Source organism: Astatotilapia calliptera, chromosome 12, assembly GCF_964374335.1.
Source record: "Astatotilapia calliptera chromosome 12, fAstCal68.1, whole genome shotgun sequence".
NCBI classification, from domain to species: Eukaryota; Metazoa; Chordata; class Actinopteri; order Cichliformes; family Cichlidae; genus Astatotilapia; species Astatotilapia calliptera.
Genome location: NC_137433.1, coordinates 15,326,329 through 15,344,705, shown reverse-complemented (window position 1 = coordinate 15,344,705; position 18,377 = coordinate 15,326,329). Strand labels below are relative to the sequence as shown.

General features: G+C 40.4%; 1 protein-coding gene across 1 annotated transcript; it reads right to left on the bottom strand.

Moving 5' to 3' along the window:
- Positions 1-355: 355 nt before the first annotated feature.
- LOC113033769 (phosphatidylinositol transfer protein beta isoform) lies at positions 356-17,812 on the bottom strand. The gene is made up of 11 exons (XM_026187858.2): positions 17,695-17,812; positions 15,523-15,553; positions 14,066-14,211; positions 13,740-13,831; positions 13,610-13,617; positions 13,431-13,505; positions 13,268-13,351; positions 9,344-9,421; positions 6,044-6,154; positions 5,522-5,644; positions 356-2,403 (listed from the first exon to the last, which is right to left on the bottom strand). The coding sequence occupies exons 1-11, from the start codon at positions 17,712-17,714 to the stop codon at positions 2,356-2,358; spliced, it is 816 nt and encodes a 271-aa protein (XP_026043643.1). The 5' UTR covers positions 17,715-17,812; the 3' UTR covers positions 356-2,355.
- Positions 17,813-18,377: the final 565 nt, after the last annotated feature.

The window sequence follows — 18,377 nt, the reverse complement described above, 5'->3', positions numbered from 1 at the left end:
CCGTGGACATGGTCAGATTTGCCCTCACAGGATTGTCATTAACCAAACACACTAGAATACTTTCCTGAAAGTATTTAATCATATAATCTGCCTTGAGAAATAACGGGAAACCGATTACTAAACACAAATCCCAAATTTATGTTGGGCAATTTAAAACAGTGACACGCAACCAAAACAAACAAATATTCAAGAACATTACAAGGGAACACATGAGCAAACCACACATACTGTATACATGTAACACAAGCATAATTAATATTCAAGGCTGATGTGACACAATTCTGAAGCCTGAAGAAAAAAGAAAAGAGAGAGAGAGCTGGATGCAGAGCTGAAAAGCCAGAAAACATTAATATGGCAGCTCTTTCCAATGGCTGGTCTGAGGTAAAGATTTACATGACAAACGGTGCACGCTGGCTGTTATAGTAACAAAGTTCTGCTTGCGGGAATGGAAAGGAATTGCACTTCCACATATCAGGAAACAAAAGAATAACATACAAGTCTGCGCCCTGATAAAGCTCTTTTGTCAAGACTAGAATCAAGAATCCTAAGAAGTACCAGCTAACAGCTAATGCTAACCCTTACGAGGTGTGTGTCCACCAAAGTGTTTTTCCTGAGCACGAGTGTGTCGTGTATTTACGCTACGCAAAAAATAAAACGACAGCAGCTTGAAGTGGCACTGAGCTTCTTTTCTGTGCTCAACTTTATATAAGTTGTTTAGAGCTGTAAGAGCATATCTACAGATGACAACCAGACAACCACAGTATTGATATAAAAACAGTGCTTGGAGGAACATTTTATTTGTAAACCGGCTACCAGGCACAGTCGTGTATTTGAACCGCTTTGACATAAAATATTGTGTGGCATACTAATAGATCCTCTCACATGGGAAAAACAGAACAAAACAAAAAAGAACCCAAACCTATGTGCCTCTTAAGGGTTCAACTGGGTGCCTGACATTTTCCAAAACATTTGGTGGACACACTTTAGGGCATCAGGAAAAATGGCCAGTCAGAAATGAGAGAGGTAGCTAAAACAATGGCTGGCAGCAGAGGTTCATTAAGTGTAGTAGCTCTGATAGGTGTAAAGGCCTGGACACATAAGCAACTCTACATGGTACTGGTATCCACTAGGCACTGATAAGGCAATTGCAAATCTGTAAACACAGCTAGAATGATGCAGAGGAGGGGAGGCCTTCTGGAAACTGTCTACCTCAGAGAGCCGGAGGAGCGAGAAAGGCCTCTGGTGGTGGGTTGGGTGAGTGCAGCACAGTTTGGCTTGTGACAGAGGCTGGAGGGGTGTAGCACCATCTGTGGCTGTTTTTCAGTGCAGTTTGTTTTCCTCTAGGGACATCTTTTAGAGAGGTGAATGCTGCAATGTATGTTATGTGCGACTGTTTTCAGTATAGGGTGGGGGAGAGAGTTGTAAACATATTCAAAGTAACATCCTTTAGCTAAAAGAGCTCGCGAGGATCTGCCCCTGCTTGAGTTTCTCAAAGATCAGTCAGCACAAAGGTATCCACACCTGTGAGTGAGTGTGTGTGTGAGTGTGTATGGGTAAGAATGAATTCACATGTTTATGCTCTCTGCACACTGCATGTGTCATATGACTGAGTGCGTGTGTGGGCTTCCTGTTACCTTTGCATGTGGGAGTGAGAGTGAATACCTGTACAGACATGATTGTCAGTGTTAATAAGATGCAGTGCTTCGATAAGGTGAGGGGGGTGATGGAAGAAGGATTACAACGGGCCAAGACGCCAAGGCTGTTAGTAATCACTTAATGGAGGTTATGGCAGGAAGGAACAAGAGCATGACAAACAGTCTCCTGCCAGGGAATGCAAACCACACACTGAGCCACAGTGTGTACAGTGAAGACTGGGGAAGAGACAAAGAGAGGTCACAGAGGGCATCATTCTGTGAGGAATGGGGGGTTTTTTGGTAGGGAAAAAACAGGAGGTTGGGGGAGCTGGAAATATTTGGTCCAACACCTGCCACTGTGGAATCAAGCTGATGAATTTGCTTTTGTTTTTTTCTTTAAAAAGTAAATAGCTTTTCTTTGCATCTCTGCAGAAGACTAGGTCTCAATATCCTGATGGCCATAGCCGGCCTTTCTCTGTCCAAGATCAAAATTAACCTGAGTCTCATCAGCCAGCATCGTATCGGTGGCTATAAATCAATTCCTCACTGGATAGAATGACTATGATTGGGTTAAAGCCGGGGATCTGCTCTATTGATTGCAGGTAGCAGCGCTCCCTCCTCCACAGCGTGATTCAGTTAGGGTAAAAAAGTGGCACCAAAGGAGCCCGCTTAGCAGTCTTCACAACTGCTGTCATTGTGGGTGTGGTGTTTAAAATCCTTTTCATTCATCCGCAGCGCTGGTTCCTCGCACATCACCCTTTTTGCGAAGCTGTGGGGAAAGGGAGAGAAATAACACGCGTTAGATTTATGCAAGCTAAACACGTAAGGGAGAGTTCAGATGACGGCTTCAGGAGTCGCTGGTTACTGGGAGGGGTCGGACTTCTTTCTATTCATTAAATCTTACTTTTGGCTTTGCAAACCAGTAAAAATACATTACATTTCTTTTTGTAAACTGGAAAAAGGGCAGCTCCAAAAGTCCTTATCAAGCCTCCTGTTTGTCTTCTAGGTAGATAAAAGCATCACTTTCAAATTCTCCCACCCTGAGGCTGATGGCTTTGGAAAGTCAATTAGTGTTAGAATCTGATAGCCGAACACCTTAATGGAACAGTTCAAACCAACACTGGCTCTAAACAGAGGAATAGACAGATCTGATGAAATGGCACGAGGATTCACCCTCCCACTTCTCCATCTTTTCACCCCCCAATCCTCCCTCCCTTTCTCCTCAATCACAGCACAGACTCCTTCTCAACTGCAGAATTCCATTTGTATGTTAATGAGGAAAAAGGAGCCATCTTGAAACCCCCTCGTACACACCCCGTCCTCGCATACCTCCTTCCACACCATCAGCACCCAACCACTATACTTAAAGAGTTCAGATATGACTATTAGTATACAGCTTCCTTAATGCTGGGTTTTTCCATTCACCCAGTGCTGTCTTTGTCTAGAACGTGAAGGGCAGTGACTTGTGTGTAGGCTGTTCTCACCACCACCCAAATGTGACCCTGGTAACCCTTGAGCTTTGACGTTCAGGCTTGTTGCCCTGCTTGCCGCAGCCGTCTTTGATTGTACCAACCTGTTTACTTACTCCGAGGGAAAACTGGAAACACATGCTCAGCTGGGCGAGATGTGAGAAGGCAAAGCGCAAAAATTCTGCATGCTGGTAGCGAGCCAGGAATGTTTGAGACTGGCCCACTTTGGCCGGTCCAGCCCAGATTCCTCCCTTGTTCTCCTTGTACGGCCAAAAGCTCCCAGACTGATATTTGGAGAAGTTTCAAGAGCAAGGCAGTGGAGAGGTTTAGAGTGAATGCAAGATGCAGAAACTGAAGCCTGTGATTTAGAAGTAGACTATTTTTCTATGGGGATTAACTGGACTGCAGGAACTTCTGTGTACATATATAACTACTTGTGTTAAACTTGTATGCTAGCCTTTCAAAGGAGCTCTCAATTTGCAATAAAAGTAGGTTTTATTGCACATGAGCTATCAAATCGAACATTATAGCTCCTTCTTAAAACGAACAAAAGCAGTGGCAGCTCAGTAACCCTAAACGGCCTGGAATACCACAGAAGACAACTAAGAATGGAGGAATTTTTAAAGAAAAGGCCTGTTCACAACATCTAGCTACCTGAGGAGCACTCTTGAGGAGGTTGGCACACCACTGTCGAAGCCTATAATCAAAAAATGCCTTTATTAACATGAATATAGACAGTACGTAGTACGAAGAAGGAATAAGACTAAGATTAGCAAATCATTTGTCAGACATGGTGGAGGCAATGTTATGGCATGGGCTTCTGTGGTTGCCAGCAGAACTGGGTCACTGGGTATTTACTGATGATGTGATTACTGACAGAAGTAGCAGGATGAACACTTAAAAAACACATCTGTACTGCTGAGATTCAGTCAAACACTGTTATCCTGTGTTCAAATCGCACAAAGAGAAACATTACAAAAATGCAACCGAAGATGTTTTTGTGGTGAAGAAATGGATGCTTTTCACCAGTGTTTCCTCTTAGATGACTGCTTTTGGACCTCGAATGTGAAATGGCATGTGCACACACAAGCACAAGCACAGTGGAGTAAAGCCCTTTCTCAACACCGAAGAGCGCAGAGTGAAGTCGCACCATGCCATGAACAGCTGCAATCAGCCAAGCCGTGCTGGCTCGCTCCACTGCACCGCACAGAAAAACTAAAGTCGTCTAAAGTGAGCATCTAACGAAGCTCTGTCAACTTAAAACATGAGACAATATATTAAGACTTTTCACACATAAAAGGTTCCTGCAAGCAGACACTGTTTACTGTGAAGGTCAACCCTGAACTGGATGAGCCATTAAAATGGACAGATGGATGGAATAATAATACGAATGGTTAGGTTATATAAACTACTCCAACTTAGTGATTGGTTGTTAGAAAAATAAAGAAAATGATGCTGAAGTGTGCAAACATGGACACAGAATGTAAACTAATCCCCCAACTATAGAGACCCATGCAGAGTTACGGTTGGGGGATAAAAATACCCTGCACTTGGCAGACATTGTTACACATCACAAGCTGAGGCGAGACCATCATGCACTAGCCATGGGATACACTGGAACACAGGCGGCCTACAGATGACGGTGGAAATGTTTCGAATCATAATTAGCTATATGGCACGATGCGGCACAGCCTTGCCAGGCTAACAGAAACCCCATTAAGATGCTGCCCTACCAGTAACAACAAACAGCAGTACAAAGACCTACACTTGGCCTTGCTACTCCTCTGTAGCCTTTGTACAGAACCATTCTTACGCCTCTGGATAAAAATACAATAAAGGCAATCATAGAAATGGGATTATGAGGAAGAACAAACACTGTTCTCACAGTCATCCGTTTTGTGCTGATTACCAAACAGTTTAAGGAAGTTTAGTAACAAACAAAATGCATACATGAAAAGGAAAAAATATGACGATTGATCTTAAATGTAATATTATTGATATTGAAAATATTGATTTTAAAAAAACAAAACACTAAAAACTATGAGGTTTTGAATTCACATATATTAATAAAGGGCCTTTTACTTGTGCACTCGGTAAATAACACCAGGATCCACTCAAAGAAAGTCAGCTAGATCGCACCACTAGGGGTCAAAGACTCCACAGGGAGCCCTTAAGCCACTACATTTACTCCAGCAGTCCTCCAGCTTTATCACATTAGCACACTCTACTTCTAGTGAATGGAAGAGAACAGCTGGATAACTAAAATTGGTGTTACACGGATTTTGCACAGCGAATAAGAGAAATTTAACCAAAGAAAGTGCTTAGGGTTGGGAAAGTTTTATTTTCTCTTGCACCAAATCCATCACTTACCAGACTTAAAGTTAAATTTTAACTGTGATTTTCTACTTATACACTCACCTCATCCAGTTCTCTCTGCGTTTCTGCCTCCATACGCCGTATATCATCCATATTTAGCTCCACCCACTTATCAATCCAACAGAAGAGCTGGCGATGGAAGTTAGTGAAGATCCTCTTCTCTTGCTGTGGTAGATAGCAGCAGTCTTGGTTAGGACTGGGTGATGTTTAGCATCAGTCAAGTGTTTATAAGTACATTTGAAACTTGAGAAACTCTAAATACAAATTACTCTACTGTATCCTACTGGCTTAAGTTCCATTTGACTATAGAGCCCCCAAACATTACCTCATCATGTTTGCAGTTACAGCTTGCTTATAATAATTAAGCACTAATTAAGCACTGCCCACCCAGACAGAAGAGGCACAGTATTGCATGCGCAAACTTGCAATACTCTCAATCTAAATATAACTCATGAGCCAACTGTGTAAATGAGTTTTTACGTCTTCTACTATATTTCGTTATCCTGTATTTATACATGTGTAATGCCAATAAAGTCGAATCCTAATCCCAAATATGTCACTAACCTCGTGGATGAAGTTCTCCACTTTGGTCTGCAGGCCCCACCACTTGAACTTGACTGTGACTAATTTGTAGGCACACATCCTTGGGTATTCAGGATTACTATTCAGCTCTTTCTGTTGAGAGGAACAGGGAAAAGAATCCGACTTACAACCCGTCACTATATCAGAATAACGCGCTGCAAAAACTTGACAGAAACTTTCCAATGAGAGAACAGTTGTAAAAGCAGCAGAAGGCATTATTTTTGACAAATCTAAGATTCGTTCATTAATGCATAATGCTTTGGGCATGAAGGTTGCTGAAATAATTATCAACATGAAGATGTGCTGTGCACAGATAAAAGTGCCCTAATCTACAGCACACTTTCTAAATCTATCCGCTGCTTGCACTCTGCCGCGCGCTCTGAAGAAGAGAAGAAGAAAAGAGGCTGGGTGTTGGGAGGGGGGACCACAGCAAAGTGGATAAACTCCAGATGAAGGGACCATTTCTCTGCCTCCACCCTGACAGCGACACCGTTCCCGACAGGCATGTCTTTGTGGCCACAGAAGGCAGATAAAACGGTGCTCACGAAGCGATAAGGGCGCCGCAGTGCAAAGCCGGTTACATTATTAACACCTAGGACCTGCTCGCCCCCAGAACACACACACTCTCCCTCTGAGAACACCTGTTTAATTAATCACTTCATTCTGGCTCGGCATTCCAAAAAGAAAATGCCACAGACCCGCCTCAATCGCCCTCATCCCACTGCCGTTTGATGCTACGATCATGGAGAAGCGTGAGAGAAGGGAAATGAGAAACATTTCTAAATTTGCAGTGGGTTTAGAAAAGTTGTCATCGCTAAAGGAGAACTTCACATGAAACGGATTCTACATCAAAACACTTACGGTGACATTTCTTCTCTCCCTCTCTGTGCCCCACTCAAAGGAGCAGAAGTTTTCAGAAATACAAAGGGTACCGATATGCAAGCATGTGTGCATGCAGAGATAGACAAGAGTTTTATTGCTCTGAGAAGCTGGCAGAAATTGTGCCTCTGTTGTCACATAACTACTTTCTCCCCCCACCTTTTCAAAAACAGTCTTTTTCCATGTCCACAGCGGACGGGAAAGTGATCTAATTAAAAACACAAAATAAAAGTTGTGCTTCTTTATTCATACTTTTTAAAGCTGTTTGGCTGCCTTTGTTCTGCAAAAATTCTTGAAGCAGAGGAAAGTTTCCCATGGTGAACTTTGAGGGCTCCACTGCAGAATAGAAATCCTCTGTGCTCCAACAGCGAACAGGACCCGGTCGTGTGGCTCCGGGGTACGGCGGGGTTTACAGGTGAAAGCAACATAACTACTGACAAAGTTTCTCTGTGGATGAGCTACTTTTTGACTTTTTACCCCTTATCAAAATATGTCCCTCTTTATACAGAACTGCTGTTTGCCAATTTAGACTCTGAGTCCACAAACGGACACTTTACTTCCAGCTGTGGACGAAGCCTGAGTGTTCTTGCAGCTCTGTAAGTTACCTGTAAAAGACTTTTAATGCCTAGATCTCATCACATAAACCTGCTATATAAACCTGCTGCAGGCACATCCACACAAAACACAATCTTTGGCTGACCCAATATGTCCAAGCTGCACTTAGACTTTGGAGATCAAAACATTGCAGCAACTACATACAATGCACATGACTGTACAAAGTCATGAAATATAGAAGCAAAATCCATGAGAGCAAGACTACTAATCCAGGTCTTGATTAGGGATGGGTATCGTTTAGGTTTTATCCGATACCGGTGCCAAATCGGTACCTTTGAAACGGTGCCGGTGCTCAAACCGGTGCTTAAAGAATGGAGAACACAAAATTGGTCCAAAAACCTCTCATGTTCAGCTGGTTTTTTGTAAAAAGATAACAATGTTAGCCTTTTCTGCAGCTATGGGGCATATATGGTATCACTCTTGGCTGGAAGCAGTGCTTAATCAATGGAAAAAACACAAACTTTGTCCAAAACCTCTCATGTTTAACTGTTTTCCACTTTTTCTTTGGTCATTTTAGCCTTTTTGGCCAGGGTGAAGGGAGTATCTGCCATCAAACAAGAAGACAGCCGCATGTAGCTATGATGAGGTTTGCTAGTTCACTTTACATGCATTAATGTAATAACGTGGTTAGCCTACTCAACGTAAATTACACACTAACAACATTAAGCTACTCACGCAGAGAAGAACGGCTGCTGCTGCCATCATCATCCGTCATCATTTCTGCTACACTGGCAGGGCTAGGGGCCAGGACTCTACTCTTCGGGTTTTTTGGGGGATATTGCTAACTCCGGGTCAGATAACAGGCAACCCACGCACAGTAGATGCGCTCGGTGTGAGGTCTCGCAGCAAGCTATCATACGGCGCATTTCTGGGCTTTTTAAAAAAACGCTATGCGTCGCCAGCTGTTTCATCGGATTTGAGGTGTTACCTCCTTTGACAGTATCACAGTATCAGCTTAAAGCACTTGTTGCAGGCTGCTGAGTTTGCATCTTTTGCTGTGAAGTACAGCCAGACTTTTGACCGCTTCGCCTTGGGCATTTTTAATCCGTAGCTCTGCATAAAAGAACGCACGTACCTGGACCTGCCTACTATCCTCGGAAACATAAAATTATTGGCTAGAAGTGAATCACAGCTCAGGAAAAAAAGCACCGAAATGTTCGCTGCTTTTCGGTCTGGTTACTACCGTTTATGTCAGATGGCACTGGACACCGGTACCCATCCCTAGTCTTGATGGCCAGATATATACCCATTTTCCTATAACTTGGCAAATGGGTCAAATGTTTGCCTCCGTTGTTGTTGTTGTTTTTTTTTGGGTTTTTTTTTTAAAAGCACCCTGTGGCCTAAGGCCGTGTTCAAAACTCTTAGATGCATCGCATTTCATTTAAAAAAACGAAAGCAAGAAAGAAAGAAAAATCCACTTCTGCTGTATTTACATTGAGCATCCACACTAATTTGCCTTTTTAGGGCTCCCAGAGAGGAAACTTTTGTCAAAACTGCCAACCCCAAGAGGGCTGAAATAGTTGACACAGATATTAGCATTCATCGCCTAATTGAGTTTGATTGGTAACTACATGCTACCTTGGATTTATACCACCCAAACATGTGATCCTTTGTCAGAAGAAAGTCAAAGAAATAAGAAAGAAAAAGCCCTTATTGTCTATGTAAGCAGCCACTGTGCAGTTGAAGTCTGTATTTTATCAAATGATTATTTCTGAACTGGTGCTGAAACAGTCACATGGATGTAGACCATTTTCAGTTAAAAATATATGTAGTTTACAACAGCATTACCTTCCAGTTGGGACCAAGAGGTCCTCTCCCAGTCTTGACAGACTTGAAAATGGCAGGATCCTCATCTTCCTTGTAGTCCTACAATGAAACTTTCAGTTACTTTCATTAGTAGAATATATAGCACAGAATATTTAACAAAGCTGAGGCAAGCTTATTTATGAATACTGGTATTTGTTTCATCTTGCAACAAGAGCCAAGAAATCAGCAGGATTTTACCCCAATTTAAAAAAAAACAAAAACATAGACACCGTTTTTAAATGAAAAGATGGAAATGTGGGACAACTATTCAACGACGAGAGTAAGGGAACAAAGAGCAGAAACAGCTTAGCTACAAGAAAAGTCAGAAGAGGGCTCCTCCCTTTTCACAAATCCTTCCATCTCTGCAGATAATGTCACAAAGCAGGACTAGAACACAGCTGTGCTCACAAGTGGCTTGAAGATAAGACCGATCTGTGTATGGGGGCTCTGACACTTGTTTAATTAGGGTGAGGATGCCAGTTAACATAAGTGAATGTACTTGCATCTACCTGTTGTGTGCTGATGAGGATTTGTGCTGCTTATTTAAGTTTGTATGTCTGCAGCTCCAACTGCAAAATAACCTTTTACCCCATATACAGTATCCAATTCAAAAGGTCATGTCCTGCCAACATATTCTGGTGAACTAAGCACTTTTGCCCTTTAATTTTTTCCCCCAATGCACCAAGATCTTTTTGTATTAAAGGGTATAGTAAAATGTAGAGGGATACTGAGCACACGTGACGAGCACGAAAAACTTAACAGACCTGACTTTCTCATAAAAAAATAAAATTAAAAAAAAAAAAAGACAAGAGAAATAGTAATAAAAATAAATGAAATGGCTTTAAAATTATCAACAGCTCAAGGGCCCAGCAATTTTAAATAAATCATGATGCGCCTGAAGCTAAAAGCTACTTTTTCAGGGCTACTATCCAACAGGAGGGTGCCAAACGTGTGGAAAGAAATAAAAACGCACCACTAAAACACACACACACACACACACACACACACACACACACACACACACACACACACACTCTCTCTAATTTGGGTGTTTTAATGCTGAGAGCTCCATCACTATAACAATACACTGTGCTGCACTAATGAGGTCTGTGAATCGATGTGCCGTGGTACGCGAAAAGAAGCCATTTCTAAAAGAGTGTGTATTAGACTGCAAGTGTGTTTACTTCGAGTGTGTGTTTGTCTAGTTCCGGCACACGCAGCACTGTGAACCTTAATTACACTAACAAACTCATCTGTGCTGGCGGTACGCCCCAGAGCCTGCAGTCATGCCCGAGGCTGAGGGCTGATAGGGCCCTCAGACACAACACACTCCTCCAGCAAGGCAAACACGTCCGCCTCGTTAACTACCCACCGCAAACAAACATGTACACACACAGAAACTAGGGCTTCTCGGCCAAATAGCCACATGTATGCTTGCACGCATACCGGCAGTCACATTGAAATGAGGCAATGTGATGTCAAATAAGAGCAATAACCTGCAACATCTTCAAATATGATTTCAGAGATTCCAAGCAGTATTCAAATCTTTAATTTATCCTCAACTGGTATGTGTACGTTTTTAAATACAAAGATCTCTCCAGTCAGCTGGCTGTATTGGGACACACTCCTGAAATCAACTATTTTTAATGCACTGTGTTATTACAGCACAGCAAACACATTTTCAAACGGTGCAAAGAAACAGACCACAAAAAACACAAGTAAACAAAACAAAACTAAGAAGTAACATAGCCCAATAAAGCAGAACAGTCAGCCAAGTACACGACAGCCCAGAGAGCAATTAATGTTCTGTGTCTTTATAAAGAAATACAAAGAGAGACTGGGGGAAAACTCACAGACAAACCAAACCAAAATAAAAAAATACCAAGGAGATGGGCTGGACCTGATGCCAACTTCAGTAAAATATTTATAAAATGGGTCAGGATTGACTAAAGGTTTATGAAGATTGCCAAAGATTCTCTTCACTTGCAATGCTCTACTTATCGTCGATGCCACGAGCACAGGCAGCTTTTTCAGCTCCATGAATGCATAATCATACCTGAAAAATCAAGTATGTTGCTGTAAGAACAACATACACAACTGTTTTGAAGCTCATGACAGCCTGTAAATAAAATCCAAATGTTGAGTTAAGTACTAAAAAATGTGCTCCAGTCTCTCTCGTGCTTTTTAAAGTGGTGCCTGGCTGACATATGACTTGGTGAGTTACAAATCTGAGATATCTGCGAATAGTTTTTTCCTCACAGACACACAAAACATCAACATACACATTAAGTAAAGTGACTCTAAACTAGTCGTAGGTCTAAATGTAAATGATTGTCTGTGGCTCTGTGTTAGCACCATGGCCCTGAAGCAATTTTTAGGAGGGAAGAAGAAGGGAAAAAAAAAGGATGGATAAGCACTGTTTGTGAACCTGGAAAACTAAAAAATATATAGACACAATATCCTTATTTTTATTATCTAAAACTGAGGATATTGTATGACTACAATAGGCTTTGATAGACGCGTTTATTGTGATTCTGGATGTCTACAAGACTAAGTCAAGTACTTTCAACAAGTTTTTTGTTTTTTTGGGGGTTTTTTTAACTGTAAAATCTGTAATGATTTTGCCAAACCTATTCCTGACATATGCCTGCCAAACAATAATAATTTTAAAAAACCCTAAAACTAAAAGTGAAATTAATATAAACTACACACATTTTCAAACAATAAAAACAAAATTGAAACGAGAAACACACTTTGGAAACTAAAGCTAAAGCCCAGCAAAAAAGTAGAAGAAAAAAAAAATCATTGTGAATAAACAGCTTAGCAGGAGCTAGAAGATACTGAATTCTAATCTGTCTAACAGTCATTATAATTTTCAAAATATTTTATTAGCCTCCCTGAAACTGTAGTAATAGTCAGTGAATATGCACAGACACATTAAGTGCTACTTCTTCTTTAACTAGGACATCCGGTTGATTACCAGTTTATATTAACTGAAAAAAAACAACACAAAACAGAAAAACAGATGCACACAGCTCTGCTTGTGTTAAAGCCTTGATCACATCTTGTGAGTCCACTAGGGTCCACTCAGGTCCTAGTGATCAGTTGTTTATGAGACAGAGCACAGTGTCTGCATATCTGCCAGTTTTTTCTGTCCGCTGTGGATTTACACTACAATGCACCAACTACAAGTACACCCCAAGTGGCGGACTTCAAAGAATGACTACTTGGCTGTCTGTGTCCGTAGCTGAGAATAATCAATGCTTAAGAGCAAGACAAAGTTGAGCAGAGAAACCACATGCTGTGACAACATGTGATTTATATGGACGGCGTGATTCCTGACCAAACCAAGAGCAAATCTTTACTACATAAACTAAACCGATTTAGCCAAAAGATTGTTCCCTGAAACTCCACAGATGAAACGACCATGTGTCAGTTAGCTCGTCTGTATTGTTTTCATGAATTAAACTCTGACTCTAACAGTTTGAGAGTGCTATATAGGCAAGAGAAAGGATCGCACAAACACCGTTTATTCTGGATTTTAAATTGGACTGCAGTAATATCACACCAGAGAAACATGCAGTAAGTCATAAGTCACACAGACTGCTCAGTAGTAACAAAATGCTCGTTCAGCTACTTTCAGATATGTATGCAATTCAATAAATTGGTTAGACGAGAATAGAAAGAAAGTGCTGTTTCATTTCATCAGTGTTATTCATCTGCATCCCTATTACATAGGAAAGGCTAGATGTCGTTTTTCTCTCTCCCTGGAAAACGCATATATATTCAAATTAAATCATAAACAGAGCCATAAAACACCTGCTTACGAAACATTCTCATGACAAAGAACTGTAATAATCAAAGTTGTCCACATGAAGGCGCCATACTGTGTATGAAGCTACTTACAGCATGGGCCACTTGACTTCTGTCTGCAATGTCAATGGGCACCACCGTTACATTCTTCCACGTGGAACTGTCTAGTTTGTGCACCTGAGCAAATACAAAAAGATATGTTAGAAAATAAAACTCATGATTCATACTAGACATCCGTTTGCTTTGATGTCCTCACATTTTCTTGCGTTCCAAGGTCTGGTTTGTGCCATGTCTCAATTTTAATGAAGAAATTATCTTTCATATATTCATTCTAGAATAAAGAGAAAGAAGAAACATAATGAAGAAAAAAAATTATGCAATTCTTTTCTTATTAACTTTAAGTTTAGCTAATAAAACCCATTTAGGGTTACATACCGTCACAACTGTTCCAGGTTAGGCATGAAGGAAAAAAGGGGGGGAAGAAAGACAAGACATGTTAATTTAAAAGTGAGAAGAAGAGTTTCAAGGCAAACCTAAACTAAGTGGTGCTGGGAAGGGGACTCACTGGTTCTGCAGTAGGGGTAGGCATTCCAAGCCTTTTCATGGAAAATCAGGGCACCTTCAGGAGCTAGGAGTCTCACAAATCCTGGGACTTTACTGTAGGGTGTGGTGGAGGGTAGGAGGTACAGGTAAGAGAAAGGAAGGAGGAAGACTTATCACCTATTTTTTCTATAGCAAAGATTGCACAGTTAGCAACTGAACTGAAAATGCTTCACAGATAAGACAACACTGACACTGCCTGGTAGCACTGCACTATTACACTATAAGAAAGAATCAATGAAGCCAACAGTGGAGTTCTAAAAAACAAGAAATACAAAGGAAAGCACATACCTCTTTAGGTGGTAAATTTTGTGTGTGTACTGTCCTTTTTCTCCATCTTTTTCATATGGCTCATTCTTGAGTACCTCAATGCCCTCACCACCACCCGTCTCATTTTTACTCGCTTCAGCCACAGAAAACAGCTGCCCCACTTGATACTGCAAGACAAACATCATAATATAAAAACATGATGCTAGACAGTAGATTTAAGTACTTTTTACTGTGACATACATCTAAATCATAAACCAATTCTTTCTCTTCCTAACATTTTGAAAGTTTCCATCTAATAAAATGATATAGGCTTATTATGAACACAGCAACGCTTTTTAACCAAACAGTAATCAATGTACATTACTCCTGAGAGCTCAAGGGCAACACAGGAAATCTAAAACTGTCAGAAAAGTAAATCAAATATTTTATATGGATGACATTTTTTTAATTCATTCATTTCTCTCTGTCTTTCCCATACAGTGAAATTGTAGGAACAGAACCCAACCCATGACCTGTTTTGTAAAACTGTGCAAAAAAAAGTAACCATAAAATTCTTAAGCTCTATTATTGTCCTGCTGCCACTCTAGTGTAGGTTAGATTTCTATAACGTGCAGAGAAAACTTGCTGAAGAGCTAAATGTTTAAGCCAGCTTTTTCAGTTCTGCTGCTGTGTTCCCCAATTCCACCATCTTAAAGCTAAATTAACTTACTTATGATGTTTGAACATCAAACAGCAGAAGAAGAGAATGACTAATAATCAGCTACCATAAGTCTTGTTAACATTTCTTCCACAAAGACAAGAATTACTTTTCAAATATTTTGAATTTGGATATGCAGCACTAATTGCCAAGAGATTGTATCCCAGCAGCTGGCTGAAAGTCTGGGATTTATTACAGAAATGTCTCTAAACACAGAGAACGATTGCTGGCTCAAACAAACAACATCTGCAAAATTAAGCTTTTTCTTGGTTTTAGCAGCCAAAACAACAGAAATGATACAACACTGCCATGTCTTTATTATCAGCGAGTGGAAAAGAACTGTCTTAAACAAAAGGCACATGTCAGAGACTTGCAACATTTCCTTTTGGCCACGCCACAGTGACACATTAAAGCCCAAAAAAGGAACTGAGGGTTGACTCAGTTTAAACAGTCAGACTAACTGAGGATGGACTTTTTTTCAAGCATCAATATGGGCTCGTTTACAACCACACAAACAGTACAGGCACTATAGAAAAGAAACTACATATTTGTAAGTATGAAGAAGTGCATTTCATATCCTTTAACATTATTATGACTTTTTCCTTATTTAGTTATTATTAATTTATTGTAACTTTTTATGGCTGTTAATGTCATTATTTTGTTATTGTCAACATGATTATGTGTCAACGGCATCAACAAAGAAAATATAAGCAGACTTGACAAAAAGTTAATCATTTACAACATCTTAATAGCATAACAAGCTATTAAGCCACTTACTCACCTCTTCGACACTACAGGGTAAAACCACACGGCTGCAAAAGAGAGAAACATATGATGAGTAACTTTCATGAAGCACGCATTTCTCAAATCCGCTGTTTCATATTAGACAATTTCATGAGATAAACTATCATTCCACATCAATCTAAAGCAGCGACCCATATTAGAGAAGGAGTATTCTTCTAGACGTATGCCGACATTTGTATTTTTAAGAGTGAGTTAGAGCACATACTAATAGGACAAAAAAAAGAAAACACTGCAGATGCATGTGGCATAAATAATACAGTAATAATACATCCTAAAACAATAAAACTGACTCTGGAGCCTGAAATGTCTCTACATCTTGGCAGTAAAGCCTGTATAGCCTTTGTTATTGAGATTATTTATAAAAAGGTTCAGTCTCTAAATATTACTCATTACCATGCCAAATCAGCATGCACATTTACTCATGCCTTATATTATTGTCTGTATTCACAATGAATGCAACATGACAATTGCCTGTCAGGTCACACAGTATGCAGAAAAGTCCAGAAGAAGCAATGAGAACATAACTACAGGGACTCCGGATTACAAAACCAGAAGAACCACGATGACACACAGAGACCTGCTCACTGCCAGGAACAGGAAGACACTCAAAGTTACTCTTCCTGAGGGAAAAATACTTCTAGAACCACCCATAGTGACATACTGCTGACATCAGCAAGATGAGAGGAACCTATTACTAGACCTGGTTGAAAAAGTTAGAGCTGAATTAAGACAAAACTTTATGGGACTACAGAAAGTTTATTTTGTTGTTGTTGTTTGTTTGTTTTTTAATAATGTGAGTTAGGTGGGGCCAGAAATACAGTGAGCTTAGCCGAAGCAGTTTAATTAAGAAGACAAAACAGATCTGAATCTATTATTCAAGATTTCTAACCATTAAAGACCATCCCTGGTCAAACAAGGCTGAACTAAATGTCATCCACCATCAGATGTTTTGTTTCAATGCTGCTAGGACTTGTAATCAGTGACGTTTAAGTTTGAAGCAAACAAAATGTGCAGGCAACATCAGAAGATGTCAAATTTATCAAACCATGTGAGCCTGAGTGCAGTGAGTGATTGTGGGGTGTTAGGGATGCGGGAACAGTCTTCCTTCACTCCTGTAGGCCAGTAAGTGGCCACATGCAATAGTGCAGGTAGTGCCAATTCAGACTTCCAGTGCTTCTTTTTTGCTTACCACACAGGGACTTTCATGGAATTAGGGCGCCACAGTGCTGAGGTGCATGCTGGCAGCAATACTGTGTTATATTTAAGGAATAAGACAATGTTGTAACAAGGTTTTTACACAAGTCAAATCTAAGTCAATCCTTATTTTCAGAATTCCCGTGCGATGCAAAACATGACCCATTCACATCCTCCATCTACCCATTTATATTCACTTTCTTTATCTCTAAAAACGTTTAAGTGTTCAGTCTTCCTGCCTTGAACCCAATTCATTTGGTAAGATGTGAAGTAAGAAGCCTGCTTACATATTCAGCCTAACCCAAGGATAGCGGTTTTACAAATGGAAACTGAAATCTTTTATGCAATTTCAAAACCCAAAAGGCTAAGGCTAACAGCTGCTAGCTTCGTCTTTACTACATGCAAAATGATTGATGCTTGAAACAGACAGGAGTGAACAAACTACCAATTCGTTAAGTAATCAAAATGTGTTATGCTGGGGTGATTAGCTGGCGCCGACAGTTTCTGAGTCAATACTGCAAAGACAGCGAGAACTTACAGCTTCCAGTTAACTTCCCCTCAGGTTAGGCAGTTAGCTAAATTAGCGTTAGCAACTCGGGTGCCAATTCGAGGCTTTGAAAAAGAAAATGTCTGCGCTTTAAAACCACATAACAAAAACCGCAGATTGAAGCGTTTAGAAGCCATCAGCTTGGCGATAACATATGAGAAACTACAGGAAACCAGCAGCTGTCAGAGAATGACAATCTGCTGTCAAAGCCGGTAGGCCAGAGACGCTCTTGGCCAATCCCATCCTCCCCTCGTGTGCCTGACGCTGACCCCGAGACAAGATGAAAAGTTTGCATCAGCGCACAGGGACTGAAAAAAACTGCCGTGAGTGCACGGATCTATACTAACCTATAGAGTGCTTTCAGAAATAATAAGAAAAGTACAGTTTAAACAGAAACCCCGCACTTACTACTCCTTGATGAGAACCATCTTAACTTCTTCCTCTCAGTAGTGCCCAGCTACCACTAACTGACGTCATGGGCTACTAAGTGAGGCGGCAGGTCCCTCCTTCTGCAGCGGTGATTTGCGGAATGACGGAGAGGTGGGCCTAACGATTGGCATCATCCAATGAAATCTCTCTTTGGTGACTTTAAACCCACCCACTGTATTTGAGGATGGATTACTAGAATCCGTTATTCCACACTTGAACGCGTAAAAAATATATAAATATACTAAATATACTAAATATATAATATATTAATAATTTAAAAAGTTGAGCATGTGGTTCCATTAATCTATAAATCTGTAAATAATAATTACTCCATATTTAATTAAAGACGGTACAAAGACACAAACACTGAAACCGAAATGTAATTTTCTTTTGTTGTTACTGAAATAAGCAAGGTATTCCCTGAAAAAGATGACTGGATAGTAGCTTATGTTATCCCAAAACCTATATATACTGTGTAGGATTAGGTGTGCAAGTTACCCATGTCTTGTGCATCAGTCCATATTTTTCCATATTTGTTGCACCATATTTGTTTCAGGTCATCAAACAAATTGTAATATTTAACAGAGAAGTAAATATAAACTGCAGTATTTAAATGATAATTTCATTTAAAAGCTACTATACCTATCAGGCCCTGTTAATAA

What these genes read in the sequence shown, in the direction of transcription:
- LOC113033769 (XM_026187858.2), bottom strand. Translation starts at nt 17,714, where the DNA reads ATGGTTCTCATCAAGGAGTA. An exon ending in TACCCTGTAGTGTCGAAGAG is followed by an intron (nt 14,212 to 15,522) that starts GTGAGTAAGTGG and finishes TTTGTCTTGCAG; the next exon opens with TATCAAGTGGGGCAGCTGTT. An exon ending in GAAGTCAAGTGGCCCATGCT is followed by an intron (nt 9,422 to 13,267) that starts GTAAGTAGCTTC and finishes GTTTCATTGTAG; the next exon opens with GACTACAAGGAAGATGAGGA.